This window comes from Zophobas morio, unplaced genomic scaffold, assembly GCF_036711695.1.
Source record: "Zophobas morio isolate AGI-343-1 ecotype UQ-CSIRO unplaced genomic scaffold, CSIRO_AGI_Zmor_V1 ptg000021l, whole genome shotgun sequence".
In the NCBI taxonomy this organism is placed as follows: Eukaryota; Metazoa; Arthropoda; class Insecta; order Coleoptera; family Tenebrionidae; genus Zophobas; species Zophobas morio.
Window position 1 is genome coordinate 11573165 of NW_026972126.1, and position 27929 is coordinate 11601093.

The window sequence follows — 27929 nt, forward strand, 5'->3', positions numbered from 1 at the left end:
TTACACCTTGTCATAACTGGTTGCCTAGCAACCCCAGATCGAACCCTCTGAAAAATGGTCGTTACGCCACTGCCTGTTGATTGTCATGTTGATTTATTGAATTAACACGATTTAGCAAATTCAAGGACTTTTGCATGTTTTGCGTGAAACGCTTGCACCGTGTTAATCAATAACCGGTTGTACGGGGATTGTATTAAAAAAAGCGTCGTCTTCGTTGATTCACTATTAAAGTCTCTCCAATTGATTACAATCGTCCGACTTGTCAAAAGGGAAAATATCAAAAGATGTCACTCCCTTCGGGAGTTACAGGAATCTGTAATTAATCCGTTTTGTTACGCGCCAAAACAGTTTGTGCTTGAATTGATATTATCAAAATGTCCAAAAAATATTGCTCTGTGCCTGCTTGTGAGGTAATCAAGGATCCTAGAGACCACAAAATAATGCACAGATTCCCTTCAAACACTGTGAACAAAAGGTTGTGGTGCAAAAAGGTTTTTAATGCTACAAGTAGGTACCCCCACATGAGTCTTTTACCTAAGGGAATGTATAGCCATTAAAACCATTTCAGGTGATAATATTGCAAATAATTTATACATTTGTGGTAAACACTTTGAGAGAAGTTGTTATTATGCAAATAAAAGACTTAAACCCGGCTCTGTTCCTACTTTGTTCCTCCATGGTTCCAAGTCACCACTACCTACTTCTTCAAGCTCCCCAGCAAGTACTAAACGTGATCCAGAATGCAGCTTCATAATTCCTGAGACACATTCCGATAACAATGTAAACACCTCAAAGAAAAACTTTCCTACTGCATATCCCTTTGCAGACCATCCACGCCCATGGCGTTGTGACTTTGGTGCCGGTACCGAAATTTTGCCTCTTTTTCAAGTAAAAACTGAAATACATGATGTCAAATTGTGTCAAAAAGTCAGACCACGACAGCATTTAGCCGACATTACAGATTCCTTTCCCTCCCGACGTATGCGCCCTCACATGTCACATTTAAGGGATTGGAGAGACTTTAATAGTGAATCAACGAAGACGACGAAAAAAAGGGATAAATAAAACCAGCATCTGTCAGTTCTGTCACTAGTTTACGTGACGTTAGCCACTGCCAGTGTTTACCGTGAAGTGTCAACAAATTTTATTATTAGCATATTTAGTTACACAAATATTCCAGAAAAGCGAGAAACCAAATGTATGGAGTTGTGTCCTCGTTTCCAAGTTGTATAAATAAGTAGGAAACGTGCGTAACTGTTGCAGTATTTTTTCGAGTATTGTTTTTTTAATTTAAATATAATCGTGTGGGGGGTGTGTAATACAGGATGGAAGCACCCAAAACGTCGGACGTGGTCCTAATAGGGGGCAACTCCCACCCAGAACTGGTCAACTTAATATCGCACCGCTTGGGAGTCAAAGTTGGGGGCTGTGCTGTCTACCATAAAACAAACCGCGAAACCATGGTGGAAATTGGAGACTCTGTTCGTGGCAAAGACATCTACATCATACAAACAGGCACAAAGTAAGTCCACTTTTGCAACCACACTCAGTGATAATGTTTTTTTAGAGACGTCAACAATAACATCATGGAGCTACTAATAATGGCATATGCTTGTAAGACATCTAGCGCTAAATCAATAGTCGGAGTGATCCCTTACTTACCCTACAGCAAACAGTGCAAAATGCGTAAGCGTGGCAGCATTGTTTCCAAACTTCTTGCCCAGATGATGTGTAAATCTGGACTAACCCACATAATCACAATGGATCTCCACCAAAAAGAAATTCAGGGATTTTTTGATTGTCCGGTTGATAACCTGAGAGCTAGCCCTTTCCTCTTGCAGTACATACAAGAATGTGTAAGCACCTAACACCCCCAAAAAAATTGTCATGACGGTGAATTTGTAGATCCCGGATTACCGCAATTCAGTGATTGTGGCTCGAAACCCAGGCACTGCCAAAAAAGCCACTTCATACGCTGAGCGTCTTCGACTGGGAATTGCGGTTATTCATGGTGAGCAGAAGGAAGCAGAGTCGGATGAAGTAGATGGGCGGTATTCGCCACCCACTCTTCCCAGATCTCGAACCATGGATGCTGGGGTTGGAGTTCCAGTGCATATTGCAAAGGAGAAGCCGCCAATTAATGTTGTAGGTGATGTAGGGGGCCGCATTGCCATTATGGTGGTATGTATGACTATTTTTCCGTGGTTATTATTTCAAAATTGTGTGTCTAGGATGATTTAATTGATGATGTGCAGTCATTCGTGGCCGCCTCAGAAGTCCTAAAGGAACGTGGTGCCTATAAAATCTATGTGTTAGCGACTCACGGTCTCTTGTCATCAGACGCCCCAAGATTGATCGAAGATTCACCCATAGATGAGGTGGGTGTTTTTGGTTTTAATTGAGTACAGACCAATCTGTTTGTAGGTTGTTGTAACTAACACAATTCCGCACGAGTTGCAAAAGATGCAGTGCCATAAAATCAAAACTGTGGATATCTCGATTTTGTTGTCTGAAGCTATAAGAAGAATTCACAACAAGGAATCTATGTCATATTTGTTCAAGAATGTTACCCTCGAAGACTAAGTATTAGACATATCCCCAAGTATTAATTGCATGTTATTTTTGCATATAAATATTTTTTGCATTCTTTAGTTTGGGTAAATAAACGTCATAATGAGCAATAAACATTTATTAAATGTAAATAAAAACATGATTCTATAGAAAATATTTTATTTGAGAGACAAATCTGTTATTCAAAATAGCAAATTTGTTATAATACATAGAATTATATAATTAATAAAAATGGCAACTGAACACTATTTACACGAAGAAAAAACTTTTACATAAAAAAAATCAGTCAACAAAACAACACAACGTAATAGAACTGAATAACTACAAATCAGTTATTAAATGACTTAACGAATGCCTAACGATAATATTATCATTAACTATCATTATCACATGTTTCCCAGAAGGAATATATTCACATTCGTTCGGTACTTCTTCAACTATTAATTCTCCAGTTTGTGCATTCCAACAAAGAATTCCTTCAGAGTAATACGCTACTAGAATCCCGTTTTCCATACACACGCCTTTCAAGCTATAACGAAAATTGGTTAGATTTTCCACACTTAAATTAGGTGTTTAATCCCTAACCAACTGAATCCTGATATGGGGTTATAGTTCTGGAGCTTCTTCCATGAGTGGTTCATACCGTTTATTGCGATAAGCCTTAGTTCCTGGTCAACGCACTCTTGGATCGTGAATAGGAACCCCTACAAGAAACATTCTACACAAAGATTCCTTATAAATATAAATAAAATTTAAAAATAAAGAATGCAGCCAACTATGTATGTACTTATAAATTGATAGTAGTTCCTAGAGATATTTATTAGTTACCTTTATTCCCAATTTTATAATCGTAAAGTGGCTTTAATTCATAGTTATAAAAGCATTTCTATAACAAAACCCTATTTTAAACTTTAAATGAGCGGCCTTTTTTTTTCTACGCCTACTACATAGTCAGGTGTTTTCCCATAATTTAAAATTATCACCCTTTTATTTACAATTTGAAAACGAATACTTTGTTAAGCCACCAATAAGAGTATCTGATACTATAAATTCCAAAAAGAAGATGACATCGAGTTTTTTGAAAGAACAAAATAAATTTCGATACTGATTTACTATACAGGGTGTTATTGAAAGGTACGTACAACAAAATTGACAGTTATTCGCGAAGTCTAAGAAGTCTGAAAAACTTATTTTGTGTTATCAAAATTATAAAGGGAAAATTAACCCTTATCCAACCTTTTTAGACGCTACTGAAGGATAAATATTATCCATTCACGATCTTTATATAGTAAAGTAGGCTTTGATATTTTTGCTTTAAGTTGGATAAACTGATTTGATGACTTAGTTTTTTGTCTGTCAGTAGTCTGATTGACATTTGCTTTGAGCTAGATTGCCACTTTTCTACTTCATTTATTAGATCAGATCTAATAATAGACGCAAACAAATGTTTTAATTTTGTTCTCATAGATAATTTGTCATTGTGACAGATTCACAGATCATTACGACATCATTTAAAAAGAAAATGCCTAAAATAGTTTAACTGCAACAAAAATTGCAATAAAAAGATGTTTTTTGCAGTTTCGAAAAGACAGGCCCGATCTTTCTTTCGAAAAAGTAACTATGAGGGTCTCGAACATATTTTTTGTAATGTAAAAATACGCTGTAAAATATTTAATTTTTTTTCTCATAGGTGGGAACATCAACTGTGGCGAAAATTTTATCAACAGGGGACCAAAATTTAAAAACATCACTATCTGGCAAGCGAAAACCAACGGATTCATTTACAAATTATATGTTTCGGAAAGACCTGCAACGACAAATTTGGCAACTTAATGAAAAAAACGAATATTTCACTGTAGATACTCTTTTGGCATATTCTAGGGAACAGTTGGAATTTAAAGGGGGGCGAATCACATTATACAAAATTCTTAAGTCAATAGGTTATAAACACAGGGAAGTAAATAGTCGCAAAATTCTATGTGAACAAAAAGATGTCGTTGCAGCCAAAATTACTTTTTTGAGAACATATTTACAGTTTATAAATTCTTGTGAAAATTTGATTTTCGTGTATTTGGATGAAACATGGATCTATCAAAATGGTTCGTCCATTCGTCGTTGGGTGCACGATACTGATCTAAAAAGCAATCCCACCAAAATTAAAAGTGAAGGATCAAGGTTTACTATTCTCCACGCGGGTTGTTCAACGGGGTTCTTGGATGGTTGTAACAATTTTTTAAATTAAAAAAATAACGATAGAGACTATCATAAAACGATGGACAGGACAATTTTTCAAAATTGGGTAGTTAATCAGCTCATTCCAGCTTTGGCAAAGTTGAACCAAAAATGTGTGGTGGTTTTAGACAATGCACCGTTTCACTCGGTTCGGTGGATAAACCTCCCACTTTTTCTAGTACAAAATGTGAAATGCAGGAATGGCTCTTTAAACATAGTGTAGAATTTGACAAAAAATTTTCGAAGAAACAGTTGTGGAATTTGATTAAACCCTTCAGAAACAATAGGAAAAAAAAGATATTTGGTAGACGAGAAAGTGGCCATGAAGTTCTTAGATTACCTCCGTACCATTCTCAATATAATCCAATTGAAATGGCGTGGAGATTTTGTAAGAACTATTACAACAAGCATATAAATTTTCAACCTTCATTAAAAAATAGGGTGGAGAATTTATGGCTTGAGGCGCTTTCTAAATGTACTCCAAGCATGTGGCAAAATTTTTGTAAACATTGTGAAAAACTTATTTTGGCAGATTGGGAAAAAATATGGGAAATCTTTCGTACGAATCTATACCTCCTTTAATTATTTCGCTAGGTGAATCTGATTCAGAATCTGAATTTGAAAATGACGGTGATGATACAGATTTTCATAGCGAAATAATGGAAATGGAGTGAATTGTAGCTTGTCGGGGGGTGATATTTTTGCGCATCTTTCCTTCTAAATTTACCAAGGTAGTATGTGAAAAACCACCTGACGTACAACAAAATAAGTATAATTTTAGTTAGATCATCCACGTCGTTACTTTGCACCAAATTTTAAGCATTTTCATTTTTTTTGTAACTCTTCATGGACCTGGGGAAGGCGTATAGGAACGTTCTCATTAATAAACGTTTGGAAGTACTTAGTAAAAGCAAATAAAGAGCACTTACGTAAGCATTAGTAATAGCTATATAGATAAATCATTCAATTTAAGGCCGGAAAAATGTTTCAGAAAAGCTAAACCCATCAAAGCACTAGAGCAAGGTTGTCTTTTACCAACCCTTTTAGTAATCTTAGAAAAGTGAAAAAAGAAGTTGGAAGATATGGAAATAGGCTGGTCACGAAGGTCGAAATTTCCATTTCTAAGAAGAGTGGGCGAGCAGAACGAACTGATGATTGAGAATTAAAGATGATATGCTAAATGTGGCATGCGACAATAGTCGTATGTAGAACCCCCATTTATATAAAAACAATGTTTAAGTGAAATTTTGGTGTTTGTTCCTTACATATGAAATAAACACTTACAAAAAGCCGAATAACTGTTTTAAATAGCGTAAAGTTTTATGCTTTCTAAGAAATGGATATCGTTAACTTGGTCATTGCTACTGAAAACTAAAAGTATCGGCAACAATGTTTATATTTCTAGCATATTTTTTAACCTTTAATTCAATAAAAAAGTTCAGGGAATTTTTATTCTTCTGTATCAAATTCCAACAAACTCACTGGATTTTCATGGCCAACTCGCTAAGATAAGACTGATTTTGGTAAATGATATACCCTCTAAGAAAACAGAGGGCGGGTGGGCGGGGCTAGTCCTTGCTAAGATAACCTTTCTGCATATATAATGGATCTAAAATAATGTTAATGGAAATAAAATCAATTAATTTAAGAATTATTGATAGTAGTAACTTTGTTCAAGGACCTTTAAAAAACTTCCCCAAAAACATTCGGTCTAAAAGAACTTAAAAGAGGTTATTTTCCACATTTTTCAATACAACAGAAAATCAGAACTATATTGGAAAAATACCAAATACAAAATACTATGGCGTTAATTCTATGAAAATAAAAGAAAGGCAAGAGTTTTTAGAATGGCATAAACAAAAAAGAAAACTATTTGTTTAATTTTAAAAAAGAACTTTAGATTATTGTAATTCTGATGTAGATATTTTAAGAAGAGGATGTCTTGAATTAAGAAAACAGTTTCTAGAAATAGCCAACATAGATCCTTTTAGACACATTACTGTTCCGGTTCGAAGTTTGTTAATATTTTGTTTCGATTTTGTTTGTTTTCCCGCGGATTGCTGACAAGTGTATTTTGGTCACTTTCCACTAGAGGCGCCATAGTACCGAGCAAAAGGGCCCGGTACTTGGGGTTGGCGCTGTTATCGAACAGAGTTATCGAGAAACCCTCAGAGAGGTAACATCGCTAAGGTGGGCGTTAAGTGAACGCAGTTGCCATCTTGTGTGACGTCAATCGCGAATTGTTGTCGCGAAACTTAGACACGTGGTTCCTTTGTGCATGCGGTCTACAAACCCTCAACCCAGGAGGCTGAACAAAACAAGGTAGGTGACCTTTTGATGCGTTTGTCAGCTTCGATCCAAATTTTAATATATTTTTTTGGAATTGTAAAATCGCCGCGAAAAAAAAGGTATTTTCAAAGCCTTTACGTCCAACAATTACAATTGCAGTTGTTGATAATAATCTGAAAAAAGATAAATATTCTCAACAATTTCAAACATGCATTAAATGATGGTGAAGTGAGAATATGTGGATCAAAAGTTGATGGGTTTGATGAAAAAACTAATACAGTCTATCAATATCACGGTTCGGTTGTTTTTGGCATGGTTGTGTACAGTAAGCATTCATTTAGTTATTGTAGAGTAAGCGTTAAATTACGAAATACTAATATAGCATAAGTCAGCAACTAATATAGGATAGGAAGTGATAATTTATAAGCAGTCACGATTGTACATCGAGAGTGAATAAATGGGTATAAAAGGTTAAGGGTGTCTTCTTCGAAATGGTCCCATCCTAAGAAATCAACATTTATTACATGGCGATCCTGCCATCCAAGATCCTGCCATCGAAGAACTCTTTTCGTAAAAAGGACACAACCGGAAAAAAATGGGTACGCAGCAATCCAAGGAAGACATTGTCATAAACAGCAATGCTGGCGAGGTCCAGAACTCAGTATCAGCAACCCCTGAAAATTTAACGTTGCACGAGATCACGACAATAACTATCGTAGTGATCTTAATCGGATTGTTTGCCGTGTTCGTGGGAAAGATTTGCAAGAAATGGTTGGACAACAAAATTGTACGAGAAATTGGGAGATCCCAAAGCCAGGAAGCAGTCTAAGAGGAAAACAACAGCGATGCCACCCGTAGCAGCAGAAGTCAGTTACCGCCACCATCTTCGTCGGGAACCCGTCCCAAGGAGCCCTACCAGCGTTCCTTCCTGCTCCACGTACTTGCGGAATCAACAGCAGCTCAACGTGGGAGAAGATCGCGTCAAAGTAAGTGTAATTTGGTGCAAACAGATTAATTACTAGTGGCGAATTAATGACTTTGATGATCGATAGTAAATAAGTAAAATAAGTTAAAAAACTGGGTATGAGTTTCAATATTGAACTATTCAAACAATTACTTGAGGAATTACGAGTGTTTTCGCGAAACCTTGTTAAAGATTCGCACGAAAGACGGACGGATATTCAGAAGGTGACTAAAAAATGTGAGAAATTAGACAAACTTACGGAAAGTTTCGAGACGTTAAAGACAAATTTCAATAAAGAAACTCACAACCCTGAAACCATTAGTAAAGTCAAAATTTATGTAGGTAATATTGTTAAATTAATTGACGAAATAGACAAGGTTTTACAAGATAGGTTAAATAATATTAGTGTAGAAAATAACAGAGAAAGGCTCTCAACAATGACGGAAAAATTCAATTTAAAGACCGCAACGAGCTTGTTGCCTTTGATGAATGGTAACGAAAGTGTCACTAAACAGCTGATTGATGCCATAGAACTGTATGATTCGTTGCTAGACAATGAGGGGAAACAAGCTCTTACTAACTATGTCCTTAAAGCTAGGTTAACAGAAAGCGCGAAAATTAGATTAAAGAATGTGTATGCTTCAAATGCTCTTTTAGTCCAGGATATGAGACGTTTCTTACTGACTACAAAGTCAGCCGCATCTTTATCCACACAGTTAGTTCAAATTAGGCAAAATAGCATGTCGATTGAGGATTTTGGGAGAAAGGTCGAAAATTTACTTGTTGAGCTGACGATTGCTCAAGCCGACGGAAATAGTGAGGCACTCCAAATCTTAAGAGAAACAAACGAAAAGTTGGCTATAAATGCGTTTGCAAACGGTTTGCAGAATCCTGAGCTTCGCACTATCATAAAAGCACGAAATTATTCAAAATTAAATGAAGCGATCCGTGGATCTAAAGACGAAAATGCTTCCACACAGTCTAGTAGAGTTTTCAGTTTGCATAAAGGAAGTTATCATAACACAGTCAGAGGCAGTAATCATAACTATAGAAATAATCAACGATCGAATTACGGAAATTTTAATAGGCATAATAGTTCCTGTAATCGGGGAAATTTTGAAAATTATCAAACGCGGAATCCACAAATACAATTCCAATCTAGATCAAATAATTTTGGAAGTCGTGGTAACTACAGAGGCACAAACTACAGAGGTCTTAACAACAATAAAAGTAACAATACTAACAGATATAACGACAGGCATGAATATAATAACACAAGTTATAACAGAAACCATCATTCGCGAGGTTATTATATGTCAAATTCGGAAACCGGCAATACAAGCACAAATGTAAATAGTGGAAATAATAAGTCATCGTTTTTTCGTGAATCAAGACACTAATTGCAAACTTGATGATGCAGCAGTTCTGAATGTAGATGGTCTAAATTATGTGAAATTAATACATGGGGAAAATGAATTAAAATTTTTATTAGATTCAGGAGCGTCAGTTAGTGTTATTTTTCCAAATTCTAAATTAGTAGGATGTCAGTTCATTGATCGAAACAGGAAAATTGCAATAAACGGAATTGCAGGTTCAACAATTTCTCAAGGTGCATGTGACTTAAAGTTAAAGGTAAATGACATAGAGTTCAATCAAGAATTTTTGCTGATAGATAAATTTGCAAGCGGAATTGATGGAATAATAGGTTCAAATTTCTTTACTAAGCATAATGCGATAATTGATTACGAAAAATACTTGTTTTCATTTTATGTTGATGACTGGAAAATTGCAATACCAATAGAGTGAAGTTACGAAGTTTATACGGAAATACCGGCTAGGTGTGAAATTATAAAATATTGCTACGTCAAAGATGACGACGAATATGTAGTCTTTCCGGAAGAATTATGTCAAGGAGTTTATGTAGCAGCCGCATTAACAAAGTCAAGGTCAAGTAAAATTCCTGTAAAAATACTTAATGTTAGAGATGAAGACATAAAAATTAAAAATTTTAAACCTAAATTGGAAAAGTCAGTTGATTATTACATTTTTAATTTTGACAACAATCCACAATCGGTAAATAGGGTAGATAGGCTATTAAATAATTTAGATATGAGAAATTTGAATGAGGAAGAGGAAATGTCAATTCAGAAAATATGCGCCAAGTATTCAGACGTTTTTTATCTTGAAAACGATCCACTTACAGTGACCAACATTTATAAACAGAGTATTAAGTTGCGAAACAACACAACACCTGTTTATAGAAAACCGTACCGCCTTCCCCAATCACAAAAAAGTGAAATACACACGCAAATTGACAAAATGTTGAAAGATGGGATAATCGAAGAGGCCAAGTCTTCAGCATGGTCCTCTCCATTATTAATTTTTCCGAAAAAATCTGGTCCTAATGGTGAAAAGAAATGGCGAATTGTAATCGATTATCGTGAGCTGAATAAACAAATTGAAGACGATAAATTTCCTTTACCATCTATCATTGAGATTTTGGATTCATTGTCAGGAGCTATGTATTTCTCACACTTAGATCTGTCTCAAGGATTTTATCAAATTGAAATTGATCCAGAGAGTAGACCGTGTACAGCATTTATTACCGACAGAGGTCATTATCAAATGAAGCGTCTGCCAATGGGATTAAAAATTTCTCCTTCAAGTTTTTCTAGAGCCATGACAATAGCTATGTCGGGACTAAATTACGAAAGTTGCTTTGTATACTTGGATGACTTAATAGTTTTTGGTAATAATTTGGCAAATCACAATAAAAATTTAATCAAAGTTTTCGAAAGAATGAGATCAGTTAATTTAAAATTAAATCCAAACAAATGCGAATTTTTAAGGAAAGAAATTTTGTATTTAGGACACGTAATTTCAGCTAATGGTGTATCGCCCGACCCAGACAAAATTAAATGTATTCAAAATTTTCCAATACCGCGAAATGCTAACGATGCAAAAAGATTTGTAGCTTTTGCGAACTATTACAGACGATATATTAAAAATTTTGCTGACATAGCAGCACCATTGAATAAATTGAGCAAGAAAATTGTACAATTTGATTGGAATGAGGAATGTCAAATCTCTTTCGAAACATTGAAAAACTCTCTAACAAAACCACCAATTTTGCAATATCCAAATTTTTCCGAAACAAACACTTTTATTTTAAAAACGGATGCTTCTTCCATTGCATTAGGAGCCGTACTTTGTAACGGAGATGATAAACCAGTTGCTTTTGCTAGTAGAACACTCAATGCAGCCGAATCAAAATACTGTACGATAGAAAAAGAATTATTAGGAATCGTATTTGCAGTAAAACATTTTCGTCCATATTTATTTGGAAGAAAGTTTATTATCCACACTGATCACAGACCGTTAGTGTACTTATTCGGAATGTCAGATCCATCTAGTCGTTTAACAAGATTTAGATTAACTCTTCAAGAATATGATTTCACAATCAAGTATATAAAAGGAAAAGACAATGTAGTAGCAGATACTTTATCGCGCATAGAGATAACATCAGACGAATTAAAACAAATGGGAAACGGTGTATCCGAAACCATTTCTGCAATAACTCGAGCGCAAAGCAAAAATAGAAAACCTGAAAATCAAAACGTTGAATCGGTTTCATATGACAGACTTGATCACCCTGGAATAGTGGAGCTGATAAAACGTCCATCACAATCATTTGAGTTAAGATTAATAGACAAAAAAGAATTTAAAACAGCTGTTAACAATGAAACTTACGATTATAAAGTAGGCAATTTAATATGTAACGCTGATGAGCAAGTAATTTATGTGAAAGAAGATACTCGATCGGCGTGTGCCTTAGAAGCAACGTTGAGAGATCTTCATACAATTGTTACGAAATATAATATTCCGGAAATAGTTATAATCAAGAGAAAAATGTGTGCACACAACATTTTAAATGAATTAATAAAACATCCAAATGAAGTAAGGAAATTACATTTAAAACTCAGCATAATAAATGATGTTCAAATTGTCGAAAATCCAGAAATGCGACAAATAATTTTAAATGACTTTCACATGCTTCCGACAGGAGGGCATGCAGGCATAAATCGAATGTATAATAATGTCAAGAAATATTTTTATTGGTCAGGATTAAGAAAAGCTGTAGAAAAATTTGTACAAAAGTGTGACGATTGTCAACGGTTCAAATATTCAAAACCAAATATTCAGCCAATGTCAATCACAACAACAGCTAAGTCTGCTTTTCAAAAAATCTTTCTAGACATAGTCGGACCACTCGAACAAGATTCTGAAAATAACCGATATATTTTAACTATACAATGCGAGCTAAGCAAATTGGTCGAAGCATATGCTATCCCAAACAAGGAAGCTGTAACAGTTGCCAAGGCATTTGTAGACAATTTCATATTAAGATTTGGAATACCTAATGAAATTGTCACCGATCAAGGATGTGAATTTCTTTGTAGTACTTTATCTGAAGTTTGCAAAATCCTTAATATCAAAAAACTAAATTCAACGGCATATCACCACGAGACTCTTGGAGCACTTGAAAATACACATAAAAACTTAGGTGCATATCTTAGGATACAGTGCGCGAAATATTCGAACAGCTGGAGTGCGTGGGTGTCGTTTTTAACAATACAGTGCATACGGAAACGCGTTATACGCCATTCGAACTAGTTTTTGGGAAAACCTGTGTTTTACCGACAAATGTGTCAACGAACATTAATCCGTTGTATAATTTTGACAATTATCCGTTAGAATTAAGATATAGATTACAGATTGCATGTGCCGATGCAAGAAAAAATCTATTAGAGTCTAAGTGTAAAAGGAAAATCATGTATGACAAGAAAACTAAGCTTGTAGATTATAGCATAGGATCTTTAGTCATGTTAGAAAATAATGCGGGAAATAAAAATGTAGACATTTTTAAAGGACCGTACAAGGTAATAGAGAACAATTCTCCTAACATAGTAATAAGAATAGATAACAAAGATGTCACGGTTCATAAAAATAGAGTTAAGCCTTATCATTTTTGAAAAATTTTATTTTCGCTCCACGAAAATAAAACTTTTTTTTCAGCCGAGGGAGGTGTACAGTAAGCATTCATTTAGTTATTGTAGAGTAAGCGTTAAATTACGAAATACTAATATAGCATAAGTCAGCAACTAACATAGGATAGGAAGTGATAATTTATAAGCAGTCACGATTGTACATCGAGAGTGAATAAATGGGTATAAAAGGTTAAGGGTGTCTTCTTCGAAATGGTCCCATCCTAAGAAATCAACATTTATTACAGTTGTACAAAATGTTATAGTTCAGTTTATTAATAATAGGAATAAAACTATGGAAGATCTTTATGAACAATTTAATTTTGAAACATTTTTTGTAATCCAGGTTCAGGTGGAATCGGTATTTTGGGTTGCCTATTTTAAAAACATAAATGGGTCATCTTAGGAGAATAACTCTGTATACATATTTGTAGTTTATATCCAACAGTACAATGTTATGATGATTATCCAGTTGGACATCCTACTAAAATACTCAAACCTCCTACGTATAATTCAAATTGGTATGGTTTAATAAAATGTCTAATTTTACCACCAAGAGGTTTTTATCACCCCGTTTTACCTGTTAAGAATAAATCCAAATCTGGCGTTGAAAAACTAACATTTCCGTTATGTCAATTGTGTGCAAAATTAAATAATCAAAAAGATAAACGTACTCATACAGAATCTCAAAGGATTATCAGAGGAACCTGGTGTACAAACGAGGTAGAAAAAGCAATTGAAAAAGATTACAAAATAATAACTATTAATGAAGTTTGGCATTTTGCAAAAAAATCGAGTTATTTGTTTAAAGGATATGTAAAAGCATTTATGAAAATAAAGTTAGAGACACGTGAATGGAGAAATGATTTTGAATCAGAAGAAGAACATAGAAAAGCTGTAAAAGAAAATCTAGGCATTGAATTGAGTAAAATAGAAAATAATCATTATTATTATTATATATGTAAGTCAACGGGTGCAAGACCCAATTACAGACTTACAAAAGAAATGGTAGTAAATGTGTAACAGGTAATCAGTAGCTAAAATTACTACTTTATCCCATAGGGAACGTTAACAAAAATATTAAAATCATTCTGACTCAAATTAAAATTATTGGTCGTTTGACAAACAGGCGAGTACTTTTCGACATCTATACGCGGTGTAGGCAGATAGAAACAACGGTGGTCACGAGAAGAAAGTCTTGGACAATAGATATAGAGCTTGCTGAGAAGATTGGAACAGTCAACTTGTGAGCACATTAGATTTCTAAGAAAGTTCAATGAATAAGAAGTGCGTCTAGTGTTTAAATCCGTAAGTTGAAATCTTATTGGATATGTAGCATCTACTCTATATGCTAAATATTTAAGAAAGCGGCGCTGACCAAACTATACTTGCATATTCCAACCTAAAGCGCACATAAGAAAAGTATAAGATTCGCAAACATTCCAAGTCATTGAAATTGCTGCCACAACGCAGAATGAATCCAAGGAATTCCAGAGCATTTGCACAGATGCTGTTAATATGTGCTCGAAATGTAAGTTTGGGATTGAAAGTCACGCCCAGGTCAGAAAAGTAGTCTACTCTGGATAACACAGCTTCATTTAGAGTATAATCATATGAGATTTGTGGATTCTTATTAGTATAAGACATTATGTGACATTTATCAAAATTTATTGGAAGCATATTCAACTTACCCCACTGCAGGAAATAAAGTAAATCCGTTTGCAGTAATAGACAGTACTCATATTTAGCTATATCTCTGTATATTTTTACGTCGTCTGCATACAAAAGAATATTAGAGTGAATAGCTCGGACTAAGTCATTAATATATATCGCGAAGAAAAGAGGACCTAAAACTGAGCCTTGTGGTACGCCACTAGAAAGAACAGACGTCTTGGACACATGCTCTAAATATTTTACAATCTGAAGCCTGTTAGCTAGATAAGACTTGATTAGTTCCAGGAGAGCGACAGAGAATCCAATACTGTTCAACTTAACTAATAGAATTTTATGATTTAACTTATCGAAAGCTTTTGAGAAGTTCATGTATGCAACGTCTACTTGCAGTCTCTTATCAAGAGAGTCAGACACAAACTGAGTAAAAGTACAAGTTGGAAGTAGTAGAACGGCCATACACGAAACCATGCTGAGATTCGGAGATCTTATTATGAATATTGAAAAGAAGAAATCTATGCAAAACAAGTTCAAAAACCTTAGCAAAGGTACAGATCAGCGAGATAGGACGGTAGTTCTCTATCACACTTCTTTTACCTTTTTTAAAAATAGGAGTTATGATGGATAATTTCCAAATTTCAGGAAATATACAGGTTTTCAGGATTAGATTGAATAATAACATTAATGGGTAAGCTAAAGCTGACCAACAATCAGAAACCAAAAATGCAGGTATATTATCATGACCAGAAACCCAATTCGTCTTTATTTTGTTTTGCAGCGTTTAAAACCTCAACTTCAAATAAGTGTAAGTGTAATAATTTTAAATGGTAAAGTGCTAATTATCGGTATTGGTGATATAGATCTGAGGACCTGGAGACTCTAAGAAACAGCAGAAGAAGAAGAATGTTAAGTGTTGTGTGGTGTAAATTTAATCCATAGAACACCGATCAGTCGTCGTCGTCCGAAATGGCAAGAGGTATCCATTCTTGAATTGTAAAAAAGTGAAAAAAAAACTTTTTTGAATTTTCAGATAAGATAGAAGTACTTTTAAGCAGTTGGATTGAAACACAGCAGTGTCGACTGGAAAAAATGGTAAAATATAATGGGAGAGTTAAATTGGAGGTAATTTAATATTATTATATACCTATACATTTGATATATGTAATGAATTTTAATTTAAGGGTTCTACATTCTATGCCTGTTTGACAGTTAATAAAACGCACCTTATAATTGACCCGTACGATAAGACAAAACACGTACGTGCTTTCAATGAATCTCGTCTTAGAGGTGCCAAGGAAATTAGGACAACAGGCGGCAGTTACTCGAAGATTTGGAAAATCAAGTTTTTACATTTCTTTGCAATCAACCAAAGTTCGGGACATTCTTAGCACCAAAAAATGTCTCCAAGTTGGCGCTGAACAAGCAGGCCGTTTTTCTCAACGCCTACTACTCACACTGGCTAATGAAGATGACAGATAAAAGTCCAGGAAATTTCTTTTGATCGCACATTATTAAAACTACACTAAGCCGTAGACAAAACTTTCTATACGTCCAAATTTCTCGGTGAATTTTATACCATATGATAGAAATAAAGTCGTCTAGTAAGCCATGAAATTTATTTTGAAAATGACGACAGGTACTAGCCCCACCCACCCACCCTCTCTTAGAGGATATTTCATTTGCCAAAATCAGTTTTACCTTTGCAAGTACCAGCCCCACCCACCCACCCACCCTCTCTTTTCTTAGAGGGTATCTCATTTGCCAAAATAACTTTTTTCTTAGCAAGTACTGATCACTAACTTTTACAAAAAATGATCAAAATATCTGGAAACATTGCGAGCTTACTTATTTGCACAAGGAAGGAATTTTGAACATCTTCTCTGTGTTTCTTCAATTTTTATTTTTTTTTTATTAGTATTTGTTACGATAAAACTGATTTTGGTAAATGGCATTTTCTCTAGGAACACAGAGGGCGGGTGGGCGGGCCTAGTACAGTTTCGGCCAGAAAATCTTGGGCAGTATTTTTCTATCATTTAAAAAGCACGATATAGTCCATGCTTTGCCATAATAATTGACAGTTTTAAAAAATAAATTTTGACATACGTCATCATCCACATTCCAGTCTACGTCAAAACGACAAACATGGAAAATTTGAAGTTATAAGTACGTAAAACCTGTTTTAGAGCTTATGTCACTCGAATGACAGAACTGCCCAAGATTTTGTGGCCGAAACTGTACATGCTAAGATAAGACTAATTTTGGCAAATGACATACACTCTAAGAAAATAGTGGGTGGGGCTAGTATTTACTAAGGTAAGACTGCACAATAAGAAGAATAGTCACTGGAATCAAGAGGTAGTCAGTGGGCGGGGCTACTGCTTGCTTACAAGACTCTTAAGAAAAAAGCTAAACTCAGCTCCGCCCACCTTTTTCGCTAGTTCACTGACTTATTTTATTTACTGTACAGTGGGAATTGAATTCTATTTTGACAAGCGGAGAATTTAAGATTTAAAACAAAGTCAAAAGTGCCCATCATATTTTTTGCCAAAATCACTCTTTATCTTTACAAATATTAGCCCCTCCCACCCGCCCTCTACTTTCTTAGAAGGTATGTTATTTGCCAAAATTAGTATTATCTTTATAAATATGTATTAGCTTTGTGACAGCGGAATGACATTGATGTCTAAGATTTTCTGGCTACGACTGTATAAACGTCTTTCCCATCGCCTACTACTCACACTGAAAATGATAGCTAAAAATCCAACTAGAAGGAAATTTCTTTTGATCGTAGATTATTAAAACTGTACTAAACAAAACAACAACAAAAAAACGTTATTTACGTCAAAATTTCCTCATGTCGTTTTCAAAAAAAAAAAAAGCCAAAGCAATGGGAATATGACTTTCATGTCAATGTCATTTGTCCGAAATTTTTTAGAAACGACGCGACGGTACCATATGATCAAAATAAAGTCGTTTAGTAGGTCATGAAATTTATTTTGAAAATAATAATGTTGGCATTGCAGCTATCTGACATTTTATTTGACAATTATGCGACCGTAACTGTCGAGTTAAACAATGAACGACTTGGTGTTGCCAACATGATTTTTTTAAAATTAAATTTCACTCGTCATCAAGATTCTTCGCCAACTAAGCAATTTGTTAGTAACTAGGTCATTAAACGCAACCAAAGGTAGAATCTGGTAATATTCCTGCCGCCATTTATTTTATGTTAATAAAAAATGAATTGTATCATTCACTAGTTTAGGGTGTCCCAACTAGTGTTAAATTCCATAAGAACAATCACCTGCCAAACTGGGGAAAAATCAACCATCCACGCAAAAAAGTTGTGGTGATGTCATTGTTACATATAGTGACGGACAAATCATTTCGGACATAATTTTTCTGCCATTTCAAAAATTTCAATGTGTATGATACGATCACTAAGGCTCAAATAATATGCAAAATGCATATTTTTGCATATTCTGCATATTTAACTATTTTTGCTGCATCTTTCGTGGTAATTGGTGAAAATCTTAATTTTAATACAGTTAGTTATTGGCAGTATACAGGTATATAAAATATTAATGTGTAAGAGAAGTCTTTTTTCTTGCATATTTTAGCACTTTTTGCATATAATGCCAAATTTCTCTGCATATATATGCGCATATTTACAAATTTTTTTCTGCATTTAATTCCGAACTTTAATGATCACCAAAAAACATCTCCAAGTTGGCGCTGGACAAGCAATCTGTCTTTCTCATCGCCTACTACTCACACTGGAGAAGCTGGAGAATGAATTATCCTTTGACTGTCTTTTCGTAATATTATACATTATTGTGTCTTTTTTTCAAAAATAAAATACTTCAAATATTTATATATTAATACTGCAAAATTACAGAAAAATCAGGTTGTGAATACTAACATTTTTATTTTTATATAGTTTTTTTCTTCTTCTTTCGATTTCCTTTTGCTTTGAGAGAATAAGAATATTAATTAATTCCCTTTGCAATTAAGCTCCACCCCCGATCTCATAACGAATAAAATATTCATCATAATTAACATCGGGGCGGGTGGGTGGGGCTTAATTTTTGCCTTTTCTTCTTAATACGTGTAGTTTTCTTTCAATAACACGATACTTAACACATGTTTCACATGGTAATTTCTTGTACGTCCTTTGCCGTTTCTATTGAAACACTTGTTGGTCGTAAATTTGGCAACGTTCGGGTTCAGACAATTTTCTAAAAGCCGTTCTCAATCAATCGAGACAATTGCTAAATTTTAAGAAAAATCAACAGGTGCAATTAAGCTCCGCCCCCCGTCCCACGACGAATAAAAAAATTAATCACAATTGAAGTGGGGCGGGTGGGTGGGGCATATCCATTTACTTTCTTGTCGTAATATATATAGAGGTTAGAATACTGTCCAGCTGTGTTACCAGTGTTGCCAGATTTGATTTACGCTACAAAATTACAGAAACGTCAGGATTTAAATACTAAAATTTCTATTTTTATATATTTTTTCTTCTTCTTTCGATCTTCTTTTGCTTTGAGAGAATAAGAATATCCATTACTTATTTTTTCTCAAAATGGTCTATTTTCTACAATACAATCATCCTTCAAACATATGGACTTTGCAATTAAGCTCCGCCCTCCGATCTAAAACATTCATCTCAACTGAGATTGGGACGGGTACACGGTACATATTTACAACATAGAATAAAAAATTAATAACAACTGAGATGGGGCGGTGGGTGGGGCTTATCCTTTGACTGTCTTTTCGTAATATACGCTGTCTTTTTTTCAACAATAAAATACTTAAAATATTAATATTACAAAATTACAGAAAAGTCAGGTTGTGAATACTAAAATTTTTATACTTATATAGTTTTTTTCTTCTTTCGATCTCATTTTGTTTAGAGAGAATAAGAATATTAATTCCCTATTTTTTCACAAAATGATTTATTTTATACAATACGATCATGCCTCAAACATACGGACTTTGCAATTAAGCTCCGCCCCCCGATTTCACAACGTATAAAAAATTCATCACAATTGAGGTCGGGGCAGGTGGGCAGGGTTAATTTTTGACTTTTTTCTTATGTGTCGATTTCTTTCAATAACACGATACTTAAAACGTGTTTCACATGGCAATTTCTTGTGGAGAAATATGAACTTTGCATTGAAGTTCCGCCCCCCGTCTCACGACGAATAAAAAAAATAATCACAGTTGAGATTGGGGCGGGTGGGTGGGGCTTAATTTTTGACTTTTTTTCTAATATGTGTAATTTTCTTTCCACAGCCCGGTTTAAAACATGATTCACATGGTAATTTCTTGTAGAGAAAAATGAAGTTTGCATTGAAGTTCCGCCCCCTGTCTCAGGACGAATAAAAAAATTAAAAACAATTGAGATGGGGCGGTGGGTGGGGCTTATCCTTTGACTTTCTTTTCGTAATATACGTTGTCTTTTTTTTCAACAATAAAATACTTAAAATATTAATATTACAAAATTACAGAAAAGTCAGATTATGAATACTACAAATTTTATTTTTTTATTATATCATTTTTTTTCTTCTTTCGATCTCCTTTTGCTTACAGAAAATAGGAAGATTAATTCCTCATTTTTTAACAAAATGGTCTATTTTATACATCACAATTGAGTTGGGGCGGGTGTCTCTTTGACTCTCTTTTCGTTACACATAGGTCTTCTTTCAACAAGAAAATACTTAAAATATCAATTGGTGAATTTGAGGTTAAAATTATGTTTTAAGTATCGTGTTCTTGAAAGAAAAGTATGTGCATTAAGAATAAGAAGCCAATAATTATGAAACCCCACCCACCCGCCCTATCTCAATTGTGATGAATTTTTCATTTTTGTCAGCTCGAGGGGAAGAGCTTAATTGCGAGATCTATATTTGTCAAAAAAAAAATTTGAACATTAGTTTTTTGGCGAAAAGAAGGGTACGTATATTAAGAAAAAAAAAAGCAAGACATAATCCCCGCCCACCCGCCCCCATCTCAATTGGGATGAATTTTTTATTCGTCGTGAGTCGGGAGCGGAGCTTATTGCAAAGTGCTTACTTTTCTACAAGAAATTACCACAAGAAACATGTTTTAAGTGTCGTGTTAATGAAAGAAAACTATATATATTAAAAAAAAAAAGGAATGATTAAGCCCCACCCACCCGATATCGATTGTGATGAATTTTTCACTACAAAAATTTACTATTTTAAACATGTTTGAGTACTTTATTGTTAAAAAAAAGACTACGTATACTAAAACAAAAAAAAAAGGCTAAATATAAGCTCCGCTCACCCGCCCCCATCTCAATAGTAATAAATTTTTCATTTATTGTCAGATCGAGGGGACGAAATGGAGGGGAAAGTTCAATGCCAACTACAACGAAATTTCTTTTGATCGCACATTATTAAAACGGTACTAAAGTCGTAGACAAAACTTTCTAACACGTCATTTACGTCAAACTTTCTAACTTTTATACCACATGGTCAAAATAAAGTAGGCCGTTAAACTTATTTTGAAAATAATGATGCTATTTGACACTTTATTTGACAGTTAATTTAGGGGACTTTTTCGATTATGTGGTAACAATTTGTTAATGTAGTGTCACTTGTCATTTTATTTTGACACTTGTAAATCTACTTTGTCGCTAAGTTTTATCTAAATTTTTTAATTAACGGAAGTCCAATATTGCACTTGAATGTTTGTATAATAATAAACGATAAATATATTTTTATTCTGGCTTACAATATCAAAAATATAACTTACCCTGTCACAGTTGACCCACAGCGTCGACAACGGCGACTTAATATTCGACATCTCAATAGTAGCCACAATGTACCCATACTCCACATTCCACAAAGTTACTTTATTCTCTCCACAACCCATCACCAGACTATCACAATCTGAAAAATCAACCATCAAAACCACATTTCCAAACCCAACTCCCATACCTTCAATATTATGCAGCGACGAAACATAATGTTCAACCGGCTGTATCTCGCTGATATTCGCCACCGTCTGAAAATCCGCGGCAAGATGATACGAGTGAATCTTCGTCTTCTTCTCGTTTCCCTGCACTGAGTGCCAACTCACAATTATCTTCGAATACCATTTTAACACACAATACTGAACATCATCTGCAAATCTTCAACAAAACATCATTCTGAATTCGCGCACCTCAACCGTTTTACCCTTGGATGTTCTCCAATTGGAGAGCTTTCTTCTCGAGGCCGGTTTGCCGCAGACGCCAGAAATACACCGTCGCAAAGACGTCGGCAAGAGGAACTTGTCGGACGTCGGATTTGTGCTCTTTGGTCCACAGCTCCACGAACGCCACACTCGTTTCCGTCGTAATAACCATCTCTGCTGCATTTTTCTGAGTGTACGTGCTATTCAGAGTGATACGTTGGATCTCTCCTTTCGGGATCCACATATTCTGAGCTCCTAACACGTTACCTAAGGCACTCTGTGTCCAAAATGAAATTAAATTCTGTTGTACTATTATGAGATTGTAGTCTTGGTAGAACGCTCGAAGAACGGAGCCGTTTTTCTTTGATATAGTGATTGCGTGGTTTAATTTTCTGCTACAGTTTGAGTTCCAATTGTGCAGGCCGTAGTTTGTGTGGAATTTACGGCGGTTGGTGATTGTTAGGCTACGATGTAACGACTTCGTTTCGACTTCTTTACTGACTGGAAGAACTTCGAGATCTGGGATGGGAACTGGACTTAAATTTCTGACTGATTGGTCGTTACTGTCGTCCAGACAGTCCGAATTTTCGTCTTCCGCTGGTCTAAACGTGGTGTAATCATGCTCAGAAATAATTAAATCCATGACTAGATTATCAGAATTTTTTTCATTCTGATTTAAACTTTTTGTGTTATTGTTTTCAGTCTGATTTATATTCACGTCCACGCACTCCTGCAATGGCTGAGTATTGTTTTCTTTTTCCTCTGAAAGCTTCCTCTCATTCGACAAGTCAGAGAAAATTTTATACGCTCTTTGTACGTCAGCTTCATGCGTCATCCTTTTGTTGATTAAATTCGTGATTGAGCTCGACGCTAGTATTCGACTCTCGATTACGCTTTTTCTGTGTTCTTCGCTCATTTTATCCAGCTCTAGCATATCGTCGACGAAATTCTTCAAATCGACGTTTTCGTCATCCGAGTTGGTGTGGACTGATATTATTTCGCAACCGGCAGTTTCCGCTTTTTCCAACGACGCTTTTTCCAGCGACTTTTTTTCTTTCATTTCTTTTAATATTTTTTTCCGAGCCTTTTTCCGTAATTGGCTTTTTCTCAAGATAAGACTGTCTAGAGAAACGTGCGTAAGACGTACCTTGCTCCTCAAATTAAAGGGTTTATTGTTGAAGAAACCCTTCCTAAAGCTTGGACGCAACTTTGGGGGAAATTTAAACTTGCGACGTTTTTTCACCTTTCGTACGTATCCATTGATCGGTTTCTTCCCCAATTCTTCCTCCACGACGCTTCTGTTCTTTAACTCTTCTTCCACAATGTCCTTAATACAGTCTTCAAAGTCAACCACATCGGCGTAGATTTTTTTCGGCGGCAACGGTAACAAGTTTACTTTCTCCTGAAAGTTGAGCTTTCTTTTTAAAATGTTCTTCATTTTCATGATTCTACTAATTCTTAGTTCTTGTTCACTGGAAATCGTCGGCCTGTCAACGTCAATTTCTTCAACACTAGTTTCTTGTTTATCTTTTCTTTTCGCCATCTTAGACTCGTTCTGTTGCACTCTAACCCTACCAGACCGTCGATACTCGATAAAAAAAGTACTCTGCTGATCATCAGGTTTCATTAATTGTAAATAATTGCAAAGTTCTTTCTTTTGGCTTTCCGGACTTAAAGGCGTATTTTCGCTATTTCGTCTCACCCTGCTCCCGTTCGCCCTGTGCGTGTCCCCATTGTTCAAACTCACACTCTTTTTCGCTTCTTCCATGTAAGAAAACAGCGGCGTGGCTCTCGTGAAGCACGACTTCGGCAGCGCAGTAACTGTTGGCTTCTTGTCAAAATCATACCGAATGCACGTACTCTTGTTGTTTTCATTATCAATCTCCGGGGAATCACATTTGTGATCGTCATAATTACACGATTGCATCCAGTTGGTGACCTTCTCAGCCTGGGTGAGTGTGCCCCCGATGTCCAAAACTTTCTTCTGAGGTGCCACTTTACCACTTCCCCAACTCACAGGAACTCGCTGGACTTCCGAACTTACTGTTAAGACGCTTGCCAATTCGGCGCTGCTTGTGTGGCCGGAGCCCTTGGAAGAAGTACTGGATAGAGAAATCACACTTCCACTGTCCATCGCAAAAACGATTTTTTAAATTACGTTAGGAAAATCGCATCTCACGATTTCGTCGAGTTTTGGCTTAATTTAGGAACACTGTTAGATAACTGACATGACTGTTTTGGGGGGACGCCAAAAACAGCCCCCCAAACGGGTCAAAAATAGTAAATATTAATTGAAAGGGGCTTGTTGACGCTTTGCTAGTTTCTCCCTAAATAAGAGAGAGAGGTAGAGGCAGCGCTGCCAACCGCACGGCCAAAATACACTATTCGTCGTATTAAATAAAAACGCGTTAAATATTATTATTTAACGCGTTATTAATTATTATTTAATAAATAAAGTAAATGCAATAACGTGTCAAGTTTTTTGTGAAATATTACAACCAGTAAAGTAGTCGCATTCCAGTTATTGTAACTGATGTAGAAGTCATTCTTGTCATATTCACATGCCACACAGAAACGCAGTGGCGTAGCTATACGAAGTGCAAAAGGGGGCCTTCTTCGTTTTTATTTTATGTTTACATTAAATTAGACATTCGTGGTATGGACAGTATTACAATACTTCTTTTGCTTACGGTCGGAAGGTAAAAATATTAAAAGCTATTTTATAAGTCCATACAGTTTCACAATTTATTGTTGTCATTTTTAAAAATAAGTTTGTAATTAATTAAAGCTAATGTCTGGTTTTATAATTTTATTTGTTGCGAGTTACATTATTAACAAAAAAAAATGGAAGACAATCTTTAAAATTAGCCAATTAAATTAGTTATCCCCAAGATCCCCTGCATTCAGAGAGACCGTACTTCACTATTAGATCCTTGAAAAAAAAAACGTTATTACAACAATTCTAACATAAATTAAATCAAACCCACCGCGTCTAAATTGCCCTTAAGCACCCGGCAAATGCAGCTCGTCCCGAAATTCGTATCCTCAGTACACCTCACACAGCATAAGTTTTTATAGTCTGGATTCCTCCATTTCTCTGTTAAATTTTTATCAGCAGTATTTTCAGGGAGGCAGCAACCATGCAGTTCTCGAATGGTCGCTTTTCGTCGGCAAAATAGGTCATAAGCGAACTTTGATCTCTGGTGGGCAATTGTAAAAATTGGCCACAGCGATTCACTTCTTCGTTTGTCTTCATGCGACTCAATTTCAACTAAAATCGTTATAGTTAGTACTGACGCATCTTTGAGGGCTCATTTGGAGACTTACCTTCCCCCATTTTTTGTGCCAGCTCATCTAGTGTTGGGTCGTTGAGTTCCCTTCCCTCTTTAGGCGTTTTTTTGCTTCGGCGTACTTTTGGCATGTTCGATTTTTCTGAAATTGAGACAAAATTGTGAATGTTGCATGTTGCTTTTGCTGAAGGAAAAAGCGTCAAGTTGACGTTAGAAACTTGTAGAAATAGTGTTGCGCAGTAAAAGGCAACTCAGGGTTAAATGGTTTTTTGTTCCCTCAGGGACTTAAAGCTCTTGGCAAGCCGCGGGCTTTGAACATTCCTTCAGAAATAAAGAACTTTTTTAATCGCTTGTTATTTAATATACTATTGGTGTGTAGTAACTTACCAGATTAGCAAAACTTTCGGTGCTAAATTTGAACACTACAAAAAAGCAACACAAACGAAAATAACGTGAAGTGAAACGTGAAGAGATCACTGAGAAAGTCTGTGACTGAGAATAACTTTTAACTTCAGCTCCTACCGTATTTATAGGGGTTGTAGAAGAAGAGTGGGGGTGTTAACGGATGCTCAGATACAGTTTGTCGCAGTCAGGATTAACGTTAAAATTGTTTGGCAACGTACTTTATCTAAAATGTAGTGAATAGTTTGAGAATGATGAGGATTAGTTTTAAAAATGTGTAAATAACTGAGTACTAATGACTATTGTAGAAAATTATGGTATTTAAAATATGAGGATTCCAGTGAACGAAACGAAATAAAAGATGACGATTCCATTAATATATAATATAACATATATATAAATTTTCCAAATTTATTAATGAATTAATTAATGGTTTAGTATTAGTCGATGTCTTATCTCTATCCTTGTCCATCTAATCATTACCAAGTCGAAGTTAAGTTGTTTCAATAGAAAAGGTTTTAGGGTCGTAAATAATGTGTCCACTGCAGCTCGGCCGGTTGTTGAGGTTTCGTTCAGGGACGACTTTCACTAAATATGTAAATCCACCACTCCATTATTTCTTTACTACCTGCAGCCGCTAAAGGTTCCGAAATAACCACTCGCTTTGAAACCATCATAAAAGTAGTTGACCGCAAATAAATACCCTCTTTGTATGGTTCGCAGTAAGCTTACCGGTTGGCAATAAATCGTCTTCTAAACATTTCTTGCTTATATTTAGATATTTAGTGAAAGTCGCCCCTAAACGAGACGACAACAGTCGGTCGAACTGCAGTGGACACGTTATTTACGACCCTAAAACCTTTTCTTTGTAAACAACTTAACTTCGACACAATGGGATAATTTTAAGATGGCCATATAACCTTATAGCGTTTGGTTTACTATACTTAGATTTAGATATTTAGTGAAAGTTACCCGTGAATGAAACGACAACAGCCGGTCGAGCTGCAGTGGAATAGTTATTTACATTATGAGTGCGGTAGGTAACATTTTGCAGGTTGAGGTCCTAATTTGCCACCCGACGCGAAGCGGAGGGTGGCATGGGACCGAAACCTGCAAAATGCCTAACGCACGAAAATTGTATTCAATTTTTTCCCCGACATTGAGTTTATTTTAAAAAATATTTCATTTTAAAAATATTTTCCGAAATGACAAGAAATGAAGTGACAGTTTCGGGACTTGACGTTTACTAAAGGAATCTATAATACCGACAGCCACGAGATAGCGCCATGTGATTTTTTTTTAAATAATTCATTTTTTCTAATTCAAAAGTTTTTATTGAACAAAACAGGATGTAAAGTAGTGTTCTAGTATGTTTTCTTTTATTATTTATACAGAACTTTTTTTTATTAGAGCTTCTACAGGCTAATGCATATTGAGTTACTTTGGCACCCAAAGGCGGTAAAGCGACGGTAAATTGATATTTGGTGCGTAAAGTCACTGTTACGCGGCATGTCAAACGTGTGTGAATGTTTTGTTTACATGTCAGAAGGGGAAAAACGTTATTTACGACCCTAAAACCTTTTCTATTGTAAACAATTTAACTTCGACACAGTGGGATAATTTTATGATGACCATATAACCTTATAGCTCTTGGACTACTATACCTACTCTTGCCAACACGTGGTTGATTCTGGTTTGTAACCTCGTGTTAGCTTCAACACGAAATCCGTACAATTTGGCTCCATAACTCGCGTATTTCCGCTTTCGTACTAGAGTACCAAGAAATAGGTCTCCCGTTTCCTTATCCATCTGTTTGTTTGTCTGCTGTCTGTCCGAATTTTTATTAGATAGATAATCTCCGAAACTACTGAACCGATTGTTTCAAATTTTCATCTCCAACAACAATTTAATGATGTTCTCTCAACATATTGCATAATTAACATTACCGATTTTGTATGAAATAATACTTGTGGGTTACGAATATAACATTTTTATCTAGAAATTGGTTGAGTTTTACTAAAGGATTTGACATTTGCAATCATTTATCATTAAAGAATTTAGGGAGTTAATCCCGCTGAACCAAACGGTTAATTACATTTTGACTAAATATTTTGCAATTCCTGGATGCACAACGATGCTGTTAGCTTTTGACTAATTTTGATGTTACTATAGAATTGTAAACACCAAACAATAACATTAACTAATTTAGTAAATAAAGAGTACCGAAATAGTAAATCACGTTTGGACTCAGATTGTGCA

At 35.3% G+C, this 27929-nt stretch overlaps 3 protein-coding genes and 1 long non-coding RNA gene across 4 annotated transcripts; 2 read left to right on the plus strand and 2 right to left on the minus strand.

The window, feature by feature from the left end:
• Positions 1–1032: 1032 nt before the first annotated feature.
• LOC135133291 (phosphoribosyl pyrophosphate synthase-associated protein 2) lies at positions 1033–2698 on the plus strand. The gene is made up of 6 exons (XM_064061647.1): positions 1033–1246; positions 1325–1522; positions 1568–1856; positions 1906–2181; positions 2232–2378; positions 2425–2698. Exons 2-6 carry the CDS (start codon positions 1326–1328, stop codon positions 2581–2583), a joined length of 1068 nt encoding a protein of 355 aa, XP_063917717.1. The 5' UTR covers positions 1033–1246; position 1325; the 3' UTR covers positions 2584–2698.
• A 15-nt stretch (positions 2699–2713) lies between these two features.
• On the minus strand, positions 2714–24329 carry LOC135133289 (uncharacterized). Its single transcript, XM_064061641.1, has 5 exons — positions 21981–24329; positions 21741–21934; positions 21556–21692; positions 3157–3275; positions 2714–3100 (listed from the first exon to the last, which is right to left on the minus strand). Exons 1-5 carry the CDS (start codon positions 24110–24112, stop codon positions 2893–2895), a joined length of 2790 nt encoding a protein of 929 aa, XP_063917711.1. The 5' UTR covers positions 24113–24329; the 3' UTR covers positions 2714–2892.
• On the plus strand, positions 15707–16049 carry LOC135133051 (uncharacterized). The gene is made up of 3 exons (XR_010281138.1): positions 15707–15748; positions 15803–15894; positions 15954–16049. It is a non-coding gene; the product is annotated as an uncharacterized LOC135133051 (long non-coding RNA).
• Positions 24330–24830: 501 nt separating the features above from the next.
• Positions 24831–25406, minus strand: LOC135133113 (protein BUD31 homolog). Its single transcript, XM_064061379.1, has 3 exons — positions 25306–25406; positions 24966–25249; positions 24831–24910 (listed from the first exon to the last, which is right to left on the minus strand). Exons 1-3 carry the CDS (start codon positions 25397–25399, stop codon positions 24860–24862), a joined length of 429 nt encoding a protein of 142 aa, XP_063917449.1. The 5' UTR covers positions 25400–25406; the 3' UTR covers positions 24831–24859.
• Between the last annotated feature and the right edge of the window lie 2523 nt (positions 25407–27929).

What these genes read in the sequence shown, in the direction of transcription:
- LOC135133289 (XM_064061641.1), bottom strand. Translation starts at nt 24,112, where the DNA reads ATGGACAGTGGAAGTGTGATTTCTCTATCCAGTACTTCTTCCAAGGGC. An exon ending in CAATTGGAGAACATCCAAGG is followed by an intron (nt 21,935 to 21,980) that starts GTAAAACGGTTG and finishes GTTTTGTTGAAG; the next exon opens with ATTTGCAGATGATGTTCAGT. An exon ending in CCCATATCAGGATTCAGTTG is followed by an intron (nt 3,101 to 3,156) that starts GTTAGGGATTAA and finishes TTTTCGTTATAG; the next exon opens with CTTGAAAGGCGTGTGTATGG.
- LOC135133113 (XM_064061379.1), bottom strand. Translation starts at nt 25,399, where the DNA reads ATGCCAAAAGTACGCCGAAGCAAAAAAACGCCTAAAGAGGGAAGGGAA. An exon ending in GGCACAAAAAATGGGGGAAG is followed by an intron (nt 25,250 to 25,305) that starts GTAAGTCTCCAA and finishes TAACGATTTTAG; the next exon opens with TTGAAATTGAGTCGCATGAA. An exon ending in TTAAGGGCAATTTAGACGCG is followed by an intron (nt 24,911 to 24,965) that starts GTGGGTTTGATT and finishes TTTTTTTTCAAG; the next exon opens with GATCTAATAGTGAAGTACGG.
- LOC135133291 (XM_064061647.1), top strand. Translation starts at nt 1,326, where the DNA reads ATGGAAGCACCCAAAACGTCGGACGTGGTCCTAATAGGGGGCAACTCC. An exon ending in GCCGCATTGCCATTATGGTG is followed by an intron (nt 2,182 to 2,231) that starts GTATGTATGACT and finishes TTGTGTGTCTAG; the next exon opens with GATGATTTAATTGATGATGT. An exon ending in AAGATTCACCCATAGATGAG is followed by an intron (nt 2,379 to 2,424) that starts GTGGGTGTTTTT and finishes ATCTGTTTGTAG; the next exon opens with GTTGTTGTAACTAACACAAT.